Source organism: Artibeus jamaicensis, unplaced genomic scaffold (assembly GCF_021234435.1).
Source record: "Artibeus jamaicensis isolate MK-2021 breed Jamaican fruit bat unplaced genomic scaffold, CSHL_Jam_final contig_548, whole genome shotgun sequence".
Taxonomy (NCBI): Eukaryota; Metazoa; Chordata; class Mammalia; order Chiroptera; family Phyllostomidae; genus Artibeus; species Artibeus jamaicensis.
This window is the reverse complement of record NW_026521883.1, coordinates 4393988-4406703: the sequence shown is the minus strand read 5'-3', so window position 1 is coordinate 4406703 and position 12716 is coordinate 4393988. Positions and strand designations below refer to the sequence as shown.

The 12716-nt window shown below is 45.8% G+C and overlaps 1 protein-coding gene across 2 annotated transcripts in view; it reads right to left on the bottom strand.

The window, feature by feature from the left end:
• Positions 1-8386: 8386 nt before the first annotated feature.
• The window catches only part of PYGL (glycogen phosphorylase L), a 53595-nt gene continuing 49265 nt past the window's right edge, over positions 8387-12716 (bottom strand). Inside the window, exon 21 of one of the 2 annotated variants that reach the window (XM_037155707.2) lies at positions 8387-9428. In XM_037155707.2, coding sequence (XP_037011602.2) covers positions 9314-9428 — 115 coding nt within the window. In that variant the 3' untranslated portion in view covers positions 8387-9313. Of the gene's footprint in view, positions 9429-10416; positions 10876-12716 lie in introns of those variants that run through there. The other variant, XM_037155709.2, reaches the window with a different exon arrangement.

Sequence of the window (12716 nt, the reverse complement as noted above, 5' to 3'; positions counted from 1 at the left end):
TGGTGGGACATGGTCGTGCGGAACGCGCGGTGAGTGCGCGCTGCCCGCGGCCCGGAGACCTGCCCACCCCGGGAGCGGGAGCGCAGGGACAGCTTCAGCTGCCCGGCTGCTCGGCGGTGGGGCAGAGGGAGGGGCCGGGGGAAGAGCAAGGCTACGAGATCCGGACCGAGGCTCAACCTGGGCTTTGGGGCCCGAGGGCAGGCACTGCTGCGGGGAGGGGCGGGGAGGGGCGAGAGGGGGGCTTCAGAGGCCCCAGAGCTCCGTGAACCCCTGGGGCTCTTTGGATGCCACCTTATCTGCGGCCCCTACTCTGGCCCGAGAGACTCCCGGGTTTGATTTTTTGGGAACGTAGATACCTTTGGGGCTTCTGAACTAGAGATTCCAGAAAGATGGCTCAGGTTCCTATAACAATCTCTTATCTGCCTTGACCATTTTGCTAATTCACAGGGTGGATTAAAAAAATACTGACAGTGACAATAATAATCTATGTTGTGGTGTAGGATGGCATCCTTTTAGGTCAAGGGCCTACCTGGTAGATGGAAACGGATGGGGAAGCCAGCTAGCGCCCGGAGTGTGAGCTCCCTGGCAGGTGTTTACAGACAACCACCCTTCCATGATGCTGAAGGCGCCCGGAACGTTGAACTGTAACCTGGCATCACCTGTGTCATGGACTTACATCCTTTAAATCTGAAATGTCTCTATCAATGAGTGTTTTTACTTTCTTCTTCCCATGAACCCTCCCCTGGCTTAAGCAATGATCTTAAACTATCGGAATCCACCAGCAGTATTATCACCCGTCTTGCATGTAATGCAGCCAGGTTTTGGTTGGAGGACCTGAACCCAGGAACTTGGGCATCTTGTTTTGGTTTGTTGGTATAAGAAGGTATTGGCTTTTTTGTTTGTCTTTGTTTTTGTTTATTTTTTTTTCTCATTACAAAATATTCGAGAATCGCAACCAGACAAAGGAGACTTCACTTTGGAATGTCTGAGTGGTGAAGACAAACATCCATCTTTTGTCTTCCTGTTCCTTCTGTGGCTCAGACCAGGGGGCAGAGCACAGCTGTCCCCCTGGCCCAGCAGTGTGGGCTCCTGTCCCCCTCTGTGCTGGATCCGGACAGCAGTCAGAATGTCCTCACTGACAGCAAACTTCCTGTTCCCGGGCACTTCCTCCTGATACGGTCAATTGTTCTGGGAAAGCTGGCACTTACTAACTTTCTACTTGGTGGTTTCTGTAGATCTGATCGTTGATTATTTAACATGTACTTGGCAGAGATTCAAAGATGCAGTTCATGCTTTTAGAGAACAACTCACTTTGCTGTTGATAATGGAGTGGGAGATGGGAAGTTGGGGACCCTCTACTATTGGCCTTACTAATTACTAAAAAAATAAGTCTCCAGAGAAGCTTCCTGAAGGAGTAAAATAATAGCGCATTTCTTTGAGCAGAAAATTACTGATCTAACTTAACTCGCTGAGGCTGAGGCCCAGACCGGTACCCAGCATCCTGGGGCCCTTTTGTTTCTTGGAGCCAGGCTGGTGCAGGTCAGCACACATTGTGGAGGGCTTCCTGTGCGTGTTTCATCTCAGTTTCAACCTGTCGATCAACAGTATTTATGGAGCTCAGCCCTGTGCTAGACAGAGTGGAAAGTAAGAGCAGCATTATATGCCATGTGGTTTTCGTCATCTGGGGCCTGGCATAAAGTTGGAAAGACAGGGCTAATGATGAGAAAACAATCAGACAACAATTAAAGGTCAAACTGAGGCCTTGATTATAATTAGTGGGAAGGGTAAAAGGAAAAGAAAGGCCACCATGGGAAGATCTGCCTAGAGAGGCTTTGACAAAGAAGACACACTTGAGTGGATGTGAAAGGAGGGGAAGATTTGGTGGGAGGAAAGAAGAGCGGAGGACACCGATGTGACTTGCATGTTGGCTGAATGAATGGGCTTGTTGGATGTGTGGCATGTCGTAGTGTTTGGAACAGTTATCTCGCCAAAAGTTAGATTTGCACATCCCAAGGTGGGTTTGTAGACACCTCTGAGCATGAAGCATGAATGGTTTGCCCTGTGGCATCTCAGGTTCCACCAGGTTTCTCCAGTAAGAACCACCCAGTTTGGCTCCGTGGCCCCCGCGGGACGCCGTACAGTTACAGACATATCTGATCAAAGGGCAGGCGCAGGAACCCCGGAGCATCAAGGGGGTGTTTGATGTGGCTGGCTGTTGGCAGGGAGTGGGCTGGAGCTGCATCCTCTGCTCAAATAAGGTCTATATGTGCCGCTGGTGACTTCTGATCCCCCACTGATCCGGGGGGGAGTCAAACCGACAATCCCCCAGTTAAAAGAAGCCACTGTACGCCCCAAGGGGTCCGGTCACTCTGTTCTCTTCTCACAGAAGTGCCTTGAGCTATTTGAGAGAAGGGTCCTGCACGAATTATTCTTTAAAAACGGGAGCATATTTCCTCCTACTGCCTCTGCCTCCCAAGCACCCTGCTACCTTCAAAGATAACTTAGCAGGAGCCTAACAGGCAGGGTAGCCTGAGTTCTGAGAGTCGGGAGAATGAAAGCTGGGGCCAGCCAGCTCGAAGGAAGCAGAAGAATTCAGATCCTGTTCAGTTCTGCCCATTTTGGCTGATCGGTGGCTCAAAGTGACTTTCCTGGGTTTTGATGTTTTATCTCTAAAATCAGAACAACAATGTCCTCGCCTTCCTACCACCCTCAGCCTATTTTGAGGTATTATGCAACAGGCATTTTCATTTCTCTCTTGCTGATTTCGTGAGTAGGCAATTGCCCATATCTGATGTATTTGCAGGGCTATTCATTACTCTTAGCCAAGATATCTTTTCCACTCTCTGAGCATTGCTAGAATTCATCAGAGATTCACTGTCTTCTCCCTTCTTGCCTCTTCCAAGCATATATAAGCACTCTGGCTTTTAAGGTATTAACACTTGAGGGAAAATATTTTAGAGCTCTTTCTCTGATACTTTGGTATCAGAAGGCTGCTGAGAACACAGGAGCAGGAAAAGGGGAGGAAGCAGGAGGAGGGCGGGACCCTGAGGGCGGCAGGGGTGCCAGAAGGAAGAAGGGGGTCCTGAACCAACCTGCTCTGAGAGCTGTGTTTTGCCAGAGACCAGCCTTGTCCTTGGGGCTCATTTTTGCTTGCGTGGGGGGCACGAGGAACCCACCAGGAGTGTGACAGCACACTGCATGGCATCACAGAACTCGGGGCAGACGGACCAGGGTACCTGTGGCCCCGCCATTCACTGCTTGTGTGACCTTGGGAAGATTACTTAACTTTTCAGTCTTCTCATTTGCCAAGTATAGGTACTAAAAGTTACCTTCTCCACTGCCTCTGGTCTGTTAGCAAAATCAAGGCAGGGGAAACAGTTTGTCGAAAATGCTTTTCAGCCCCCATTAGTCTAATGCTTTAGACTAATAATAATAATGATGACAATAATAGCTAACACACAACATATTTACGATGTAATTAAAAACTGGCCACGGTTGTATTGACTCCTGGTTCCTGATGACTTCAGGGTCCCCCCGTGGGGTTGCAGTGGGAGAATGAGCCTGACTCTGGAGCATCCCTGTCCCCTCCCCACCTGTCCTGGCCCCTCTTGGGCTTTTTCAGCAGCTGGTTGGGGCCCCGCCCTATTCCTTACCTCCCGTTTCTCCCCTAGTGCCTGCCTCGTCTTGTTCTGCCCTAATTACACATAGTTCTGTAAATACTTCAATGCCAAGGTACTGGTATTTCCCTGTGTTAGTGTCTGAATTCTGACTTGGAGCTTAATAGAAAAAAACAAACGGAGACAAAACCTGGACTGATTTTCGAATGCCTTGTTTGTTTCACAACATCTCGCAGGTCTGTCCCACAGTGCTGGGGAGCGCTTGGAAGGAAAATTGCCACTGAGTACCGCAGCTTTACTAGTAAACCACTAAAAGAACACATTTTCCCTCCTCTGATGGACATGCTAGTTTATTTTAATTTTTGTAAGTATATACCCTTCATGAATCTGCCTATATATTTTCCCCAAGTAAAGAACTCACTGCCCTTAAAGCTGTGGCACAACGAAAAATAGACATCAGTTATAAAACTCTGGCTAGAGTGAAAGGGTCTGAAACCAGGTTACCTTTGGCTTTGGGGGCCAAGCATGAGTCCTTGCAATCTGTTGGAGACAGAAAAACATGGCCTTCTGGGAAGGGTTCCAATTCAGGAGCTCAGTCTTCAGATCAACTGTTAATGTGGGTATTTTACTGCCTGTTGAAATCTTTTTACTTCCTCCTCTTACCGATATCCCAAGAGACAGAGAGAGAGAGAGAGAGAGAGAGAGAGAGAGAAAGGGAGAGAAATGCTGGTGGTAGAACTCTATTTTCTTGTGTCTTTTCTACCGAGTGCTGTGTTAGTCGATGTGCCACGGGCCCTTCTAGGACATGAGTAATGCTCCAGGTGCATGTCCCCAGGTGCATATTTATCCTGGACATTTCATGGCTTATGGCTTATGGCTCATAATTAGGTTTCACTTTAAAAAGTAACACTTGACAGTAGCAGAACACTCATGACCTATTTCTAGGTCCTCTCACCTTCTCAGAAGAATGGTCTCTGTTTCCTTTAGCTTGAGATAAGACTGAGGATTGAATAAACTCTATTATGAATTACCTACCACACACTGGTGCTATTTTAAAATCTAGCTTTAGATCTTTTTGGCCAACCCTTCTGTAGGCTAGCCTTAGTTTATAAAATAAAATAATTGGCTAAGAATTGAGTGTAATAGCTTGAAGCTCAGAAATGTGTTAACCATGAGGTTAATTACTTTTTTTGATTGTGAATAAAATGCCTGGAATTTGATTCTGGGAGTTGATAATGGTTTCTATTTCCCAGTCAAAGCACCATTTCTTGTGGATTTAAAGAAACCGGAGTTAAAGATGCCTCGCACAGTGAACTTCTATATCAAAGTTGAACCTGGGGTGATTCTGGGAGTCTGGTGAGTACGCTGATTGGGCACTGGGTTGCTTGAGGAACTTGGTTTCCATGTTACAAGGGCGAGGATGAGCAGGGCTGTGCCACTAGCCTGTGGAGAGGTTGGTGTTCCTCAGAGGCACCTGGAAGCTGTTCCGTACACCTTTCGTTTGTATTGATATTTGACCTGCTTCAGTTTGCTTTTCAGGAACTTTGGAGTGTGACAACTTCCAGGTGTTGCTCTGTGCTTTGGGCCTTTCACAGGCCTGAAGGACCTGGTCCCGGCCCCTCCTCCTGACTTACTCCACACTACTCTCTCCACTCTGCTCCAGACCCACTGGCCTCGTTGCAAACCATGCCATACTCTCTGTCTACATATAGGGGTGTCCAACCTTTTGGCATCTCCGGGCCACACTGGAAGAAGAGTCGTCTTGGGTCACACATTAAATACATTGCAACATGTAATCACAAAAAAATTTGTAATATTTTAAGTAAACTTATGATTTTGTGCTGGGCCGCATTCATAGCCATCCTGGGCCATACGCAGCCCATCGGCCATGGCTAATTTTCAGGGAAGGCTTTCCTCATCCCCATTTTAGGCGTAGGTTAGTGGCAACCTGTGCTGTCCTTCCTGGCACTTATTCCCTCTGTAATTAAGTAATGTTTGCACAATTATTTGGTTAGTGTTTGCTTTCCTTACAGGACTATGTCTTCCATACATAAGTGACTTTGCTGGTGGGTCTTCATTGTTTAGCACAGTGCTTGGCACTTATTTATTAGTACTTGTCAAGTGAAGTCATGGACATTCTGTTGTCTTTTGCACTATGCTTACCTCAGTGTCTTCTTCTGTTTCATTCTATTGCTTGTCCTTGGCTGCCAATTTTCCAGTGCTGTTTTATATTGCATCTCCCTGTACCTTAAACAGCAGGGTACAGTTCAGCTAACATGTTGGAATTTGAAAATCTTTTTATTCTTTGCTCTTGCCCCTTTGGTCCTTGGTTTGGTGAGTCACCTCTCTAGGTGACTTACCCAGCTAGCGGCAATGCCCGTCTTCACAGTTCAGAGGCCTGGGGTTTTATGTCAGAGGACTGAAGACTTTTCATCATGTGGCCAGTTCTCTAAGTCACCTTAAGACATGTCATATGGCAGGGTTCATATTTCCAGGGTTAATTCATTGGTGTAACAAGGCAAAGGAACTGAAGCTCAGGCAGATATCTACAATCACAAAGTCACTGGGTTTCTTGAGAATGGCTTAGTTTCATGTTAAAGTTCTTTCCTCCTACCTAAACTGATTTCCCTTTACGTTCTTTCCAACTTACCCATTAAACCAAACCGACAGCACATGGCAAATATCTGTTATCTTTTACTTGTTTCCACTCAATGGACTGCACTTTGATGGACTGCACCCAAGAGCTGGGTGTTGGAAGATTATTAGGTGTGGGGGTTGGAAGGACTAAAATGGTACATGAATAAAAGGGGTTGTCTCCATGTGCGGGGATGATGAGGCCGAGCAATAGTGGTTTTCCATGCAGGATGCTCTGTAGTATTACATTTGGGTGTTTGCCATGTGTATATACTACTTAGGTAAACATTTGTGTCTGTAAATTTATATAAAAGATATTTATATAAACACAAGTCATCTATGTATCTATGTATCTATGTATCTATCTATCTATATCATCCACCTAGCATAAGGAGTGTTTCAGACTTTGGCAAGGATAAAGAAGTCTTCTCTCAGTCCATGTTTGTTAAAAGCTTTCCTTGCTCTTCAGGCACACGGTACCCATCTGCCGGTGGGAAGATGCTAAGGGGAAGGACCGATGCTGGTACGAAGCAGCCCTCCAGGATGGCAACCCAATTATTGTTTATCTTCATGGCAGTGCGGAACACAGGTCAGTGCCTTTGATTACACTTTTTTTTCTTTTAAGAGGGAGACAGAGCATTTCAGCCCAATGGGGGAGTGGAAGGCAAGGCTCAGTTTTCAACTCTGTAAAATGCTTCCACATATTTTTTCCCTTGTTGAAATTTCATAGTGTCCTGGTGGTAGGCTTTTCTTTAAAAAATCCATACATTTTATATGTAGAATAATGTGGATCCTTAACTGAGAGGGACATGAACTTCCAAAATTTAGACACTGGTTTCCAGGAAAGCAGTGGTTCCTTTACTACTAAGAGTGTCTGAAATGATGGATTGAACCCATGGATGATGGGAAAGGGAACAGGCATGAAATATGGGCACAGAAAGAGCAATTTCCCTATCAGTGGTGCTTTCACAAAAGTACATGAAGATTGTTTTATTCAGCGTGGATCCTATTAATCAGTGCTGTGGACTCCTATGAGAGATCACCTGGAATTCTGACCAAGTCTAGCCTAGAATACTGATGCCTCGGCTTTGCTGTCTGTGGTCTCAACCTTGCTTTGTGACAAAGACTGCCTCCCAGAAGCCTGGCTCTCCTTTGATGTGCAGCTGCCAGAGCCTTCAGTGGGCCTGTGATTACCGTGGCTGAAGATGATCAGCTCTGACTGCCCCTTGTCTTCTTGGGGGAGGGGCAATGTGCCTCACAGACCCACAGACCTGGCTCTGTCTCTGGAGGGTCAGTTCAAACGAAGTGACAAGCCCTGGAATCTGCCCCTTGGCTCCCTTGCCTATGCCTCTTTTTCTCACAGTCTTTTATCTGTCAGATGATGGCTTTCTTGAGGAGTCCATTTTAGAGTCACATTTACAGAGCTCGCCTGTGAATTTAGCATTTTCTAACATTGTGCAGACTTGGGCATGATGTTAAAATGCACTTATTTAAAGGATCACGTGGATCCCACCTTCACGGCTGCCCCTCTGTGATTCTGCTATTGTCTCTGTTACTGCAGATTTACTAGCTCTGGGGTTAGCCCCAGCTTTCTCCTGTCCCCTGCCCAGAGCTCTCAGCTTGCTGTCAGTAGTACTGAGCTGAAAGGAGGCCACATGGGAGGTTATTTTGGAAAAAAATGTTTCTTGAACCTCCAGGAGTGTGAGTCTCTCTCCTTCCCTTCACCTTGCCTTTGGTGGCCCAGTGGACAGGCTCCAGGCAGATCTGAGTTTAGTGAGTGTGACTGTATCATCCTTTTTTCTAAAAAACCACTTTCTGGAACTTATTTTCCTTTAGCTTGTGAAAGTATTCTTAGAAATAAATTTTGCTGCATAGAAGTGTAAGGAGATGGGTTCGGATGCATATTCATCAGATGCTTATGGTGAGAAGCAGAGGAGCTGGGCAGGAGTGGGAGCCATCAATCATTCCCCTGACACGCCCACTTCCCTTTCCCCTAGTTATTTCTCTAACCTGACAAAGAAACGTGTGAGATCAGCTGCCAGCAGCATGACAGTGATTTTTATTGAATTTGTCGTCCCAATTCCTAAATCTTGCCTTTTTTTTTTTTAACCTTTTCTACAGGGCAGCACCTCACAGGCTTAATCTAGTACAGGTATGTCTGAAGGGGCCACAAGGCACTGATTTTATGTCTCCATTTATTCTCTTCTGGGCTGCGGCCTTAAGATCATCCTCAGTCTTCAGCGTGGTTATGTCCTGAGAGCTCCCCAAGGTGGGTTTGGTGTCTGGGGCCCAGGCTCCCATGGGTGGACTTTCTTCCTGCTTTGACTGTGGGGATCAGCATAGCTGTGAACATCTGTGAGTCCCAGAACACGTTCATGAATTTAGTACCTTCATTAGCATATGGAATTGAAGGTCCATTTATTTGCTTTTTCCAAGGGCTGTGGGCTGGGTTGAGAGGATACATTAAGTGTGAAGAGGATACAATCACTCCTACAGAAATGACCCTTTTTGTGATATAGAATAAAGACCTAGAATGTCTATTTTTAAAAGTCATCCAGGCCCTGGCTTCAGCTCCATAAAAGGTTCTGCACGGCGGGAAGGTGGCCACACTTCGCTGCAGGGTGGGACGGTGGTCATGAGCCTGCTACATGACTGCAGTTTGTTGGGGCAGCCCCTGCATTTCCAACTGTGAGGGCAATGGCCGGCTTCCCACTTCACCATCTCCGACTTCTGAGTCAGAGCTGGTCAAGCAGGCTCACTGTGTATCCTCTCCCACATTCCAGCTGGGTCATTTTTTGCTGCAGGTGACCGGGCAGCTTGTCCAGTTACTGACACAGGGCCTGATCTCTCCTCTCACGTGCCTGCTCCCACCTCAGCTCTTTCCTGATTTAACAGTATTAGTGGGGTGCAGGATCCTGCCGGGCCCAGCCCCTTCTTCATCCTCACTCCCCATTTCAGACAGGAAGCTCCTCCCTCCTTCACTCACTGTCTTCTCAGAGTGGACTGGTGGAGTGGTGGGGGCTGGATACAGTTTCGCCTGGGATGGTGATGCCTATTCGTTTTTAGGTCTGCACCCCTCTTTCTGCCTTCCCATGTGGGATGGTGGTGAAGCCGATGTCTGTGAGAACATGTATTTTTTCCTCCTCCCACTCTTGGCAGAGCTGACTTGTATGTTCCCTGTGTGCACAGAAGGGAGAAGAGTTGGAGGTGTAGGTGTGAACAGTGGCCAGATCATCCCTGTGGTAGTTGGGTGGGTGGGGAAGGTATGAGAAGACTTCTTCCCGGGAGCAGCTTCTGGGTGTCCCAGCCCCAGTCAACCCCTCCCAGCCTGGCCATACTGCCTTGGCTCTTCATTCTCTCTCTTGGATAGGTGATTTCTTTTCAACAGAATTGCTATGGAAAACTTTAAGCATTCAGTTTATTCTTCTTTGGGACTATTTTTCTCTGGAGATAAATTTTTAGACTCTGTTGCTGCCATTGTTCTTGAGGTGTATCGTCACAGGGTTCTTCAATTTCCAGTGTCACAAACCACACACAAATGTTCCCATTTCCCTGGAGGCTGAACTGCCCTGTTTCTTAGATAACTTTTTTTGGAGTGAATGTAGTTTAAATAGATATTTAAAATAGACTATTTTCTCATTATTAGTTCGGTTTGTATTTAAAAGTTCCTGAGGGGAGCCAGCCACCGTGTCTAGGCTGTGGGAGAGGAAGCACAGTGCTGGGACGTAGTCGGGCCCAGCTGTGAACCTCGGTTCTGCCCCGGCCACGCGGGTGGCCGACCATGAACACACTGCTCCAACTCTCTGAGGCTCAGTTTCGCTGTCTGTTCAAGGGGGACAGTGCCTTCCTTACGGGACTGTTGTGAGGATTTAGTTGGAAAAGTGTCTGTACAGTCAATTTGTTCTTCTGCCCTCTCTTCTCTTTGTCTGTCTTTGTAATTCATGTCATTTAAAGTTGTGTTTTTCTTGTTCTGTCCTTACTTATCTACATGGGGCTTGGCAGTGGTTTGATTTAATCTAATGATCTCTTTATTTTTGATTGGTATTAACTCTTTATGTTTTTATTTAATATAATCATCTCCCTATTATTTGATTGCCTCTACTGCAATTCTGTGTAGAGTTCTTATTCTGAAGGGAATTCTTTAAAAAATACATTTACCACGTACCAAGATATTTTAATGTGTCACCTCGTGTAATTCTCCAACAGCCCTGAAGGCAGCGACTACTGTTTTTCACTTTGCAGAATAATATGTACGTATTTAAGTGTGAATGGCTTGCTCAGGGTCACACAGCTGGTTAAGTGGCGGAGCCCCAGGGTGGCCCAGGCTGTGTGACCCTGCTGTGCTGTGCTGCTTCTGTCCCCTCCTTCCCGCTGGGCCTGACCTTCTCAAGATTGAAGTCGAACACCACATTTCCAAAATACATCTTTTGCCTATTTACTAAACCATCACGACTGGGGTAGCAGAGACGTTGAGGAGGTTATACCGCCTTTTCTGTCTACGTCTCCTAATTAAATTGGTAACAGCTCCTTTGCCATCTAGGTGCTGAGTGATGGTGGCTTTCACGTCCTGTCTGTTGACTACAGAGGTATGTGTTACGAGGGCAACGGGGGAAAACTGGAACAACTGTAACGGAATAAACAAGAATAAAAAGGTTACGCCACAAAAAAACTAAAAACAGTATACAAAGATTTTTCAAGAAGCAGGAGGCTTTGATGACTCCCTTTGGAGATGGTGATGCTGTGTTTGTCTTGCCTCGCTGCCAGGGTTCGGGGACTCTACAGGCAAGCCCACGGAAGCGGGACTGACTGCGGATGCTATTTGTGTCTATGAGTGGACTAAGGCAAGAAGTGGTACCACCCCCGTGTGCCTCTGGGGCCACTCTCTGGGTACAGGGTAAGTGGGGTGTGAAGCTGGGTCCTTCATCGGGTCCTTGGGGCTTTGGGCAGCAGTGAGCCCTGGAAGGAGCCATGATCGAGGAGTCAGGGACTCTTCTCTGGTTTCTCTCACCTCCCACGTGTGGCCAGAGCCCTGGCCTTCTCGGTGTGCCTGGTTGTCAAACAAAGGAGGGGCCACTCAGCCCCATGGTTACCTGTGACACTGAAGCCTCCTCTCCTTGAGAGTTTTAAAGAAAAGTGTTCTTAATTTAGGGTCAGCAAGACCCCTTGAAATTCTGTGCAAAATTTTGCATCTGAGCATTTTCTACCCAGAGCTTCCAGAGTTTCCACCAGATGCTTGTCCTGGGTGTCGAGTTTTGTATTATTTACTTGACTGTTAAATCACTGTTTCACATATACACTAATTTTTATTGCTTTACAGAGTTGTAACAAATGCTGCGAGAGTACTAGAAGAGAAAGGTACTATATGATGATTGCATGGTGTAATTTTCTGGCTTGAGGTGGGAACCTGAAAATAGTCAAGAGGCTATTGTACACATTTTGAACACAGAGATACCTAAAGCACCCCAACTTTAGCCAGTTTCTGATAGGTAACAAACTTTTTTCTCTCTAATATATAATAGAGAGAAAATTTTTTCAAGATTATGAAATTAAAAATAAATATTAAAGAAAAAGGTAACATTACCTTTGAAAGAGCCCTCAGTGAGAAGTGATAATAAATGTTATGGAGCAATTTGAATTACAGGAGATTAAAGAATACAGTGAGAAATAATAGGCAGGGCTTGCTTTTCTGCATCCCTTCTTACATAATATGCATGTCAGTATTTCTCAAAATGCTCCAAGAACTGCCTGGATCAGACTCTCCTGGGTGCTTTTTGAAAACACAGGTTTTCTGGATCTATTTTCACGAATTGGAATCTCTGTGGATAGGACCAGGTGATTTTGATGTGCATCAAAAGCTTGCAATCTCTTGCATCACATCTGAAACTTTACTCGGCAAGACAGGTCAGGTTGAGTTACATAAACACTTTAAAGCAAGTCACCTGCCATTCACAACCTTAATTATTTATGTAAATAAACTAGACATTATTTCAATGCTCCTCTAAGGACTCATAGCTCTCTGTCACTTCCTTCACAGTGTTGACAAGGCTATATTACCTGAACTAAATTCTCATGAAAATGAATATTTCACTTCCTAGATAAGCAATGACCTTGGAATACTTCAATTCCATTTACATCCTCAGCCTATGAACTCTTGCTGTCATGTATTTTAATTTTCTCTACACACATACCATAAAACATTATTTTTATATTTTAAAGTCAATATTTAAATTTAATTTAATATTTTGCTCTTTAGTAGTTTCAGTATTTCGCTGTTTCCATCTAGGATATTTGTTCTGCCTGCCTGTTGAAGAATTCTCTCGGTTTTGGTCTGAAATTGTCTTTACTTCATCTTCATTTTTGAAGGCTATTTTCACTGGGCCCAGGATTCTAGTAGTTTTACCTCAGCGCTTTGTTCTGGCTTTCCCTGTTTTGTTAGGAGGTCAGCTGCTGTCTCACCGCTGCTCC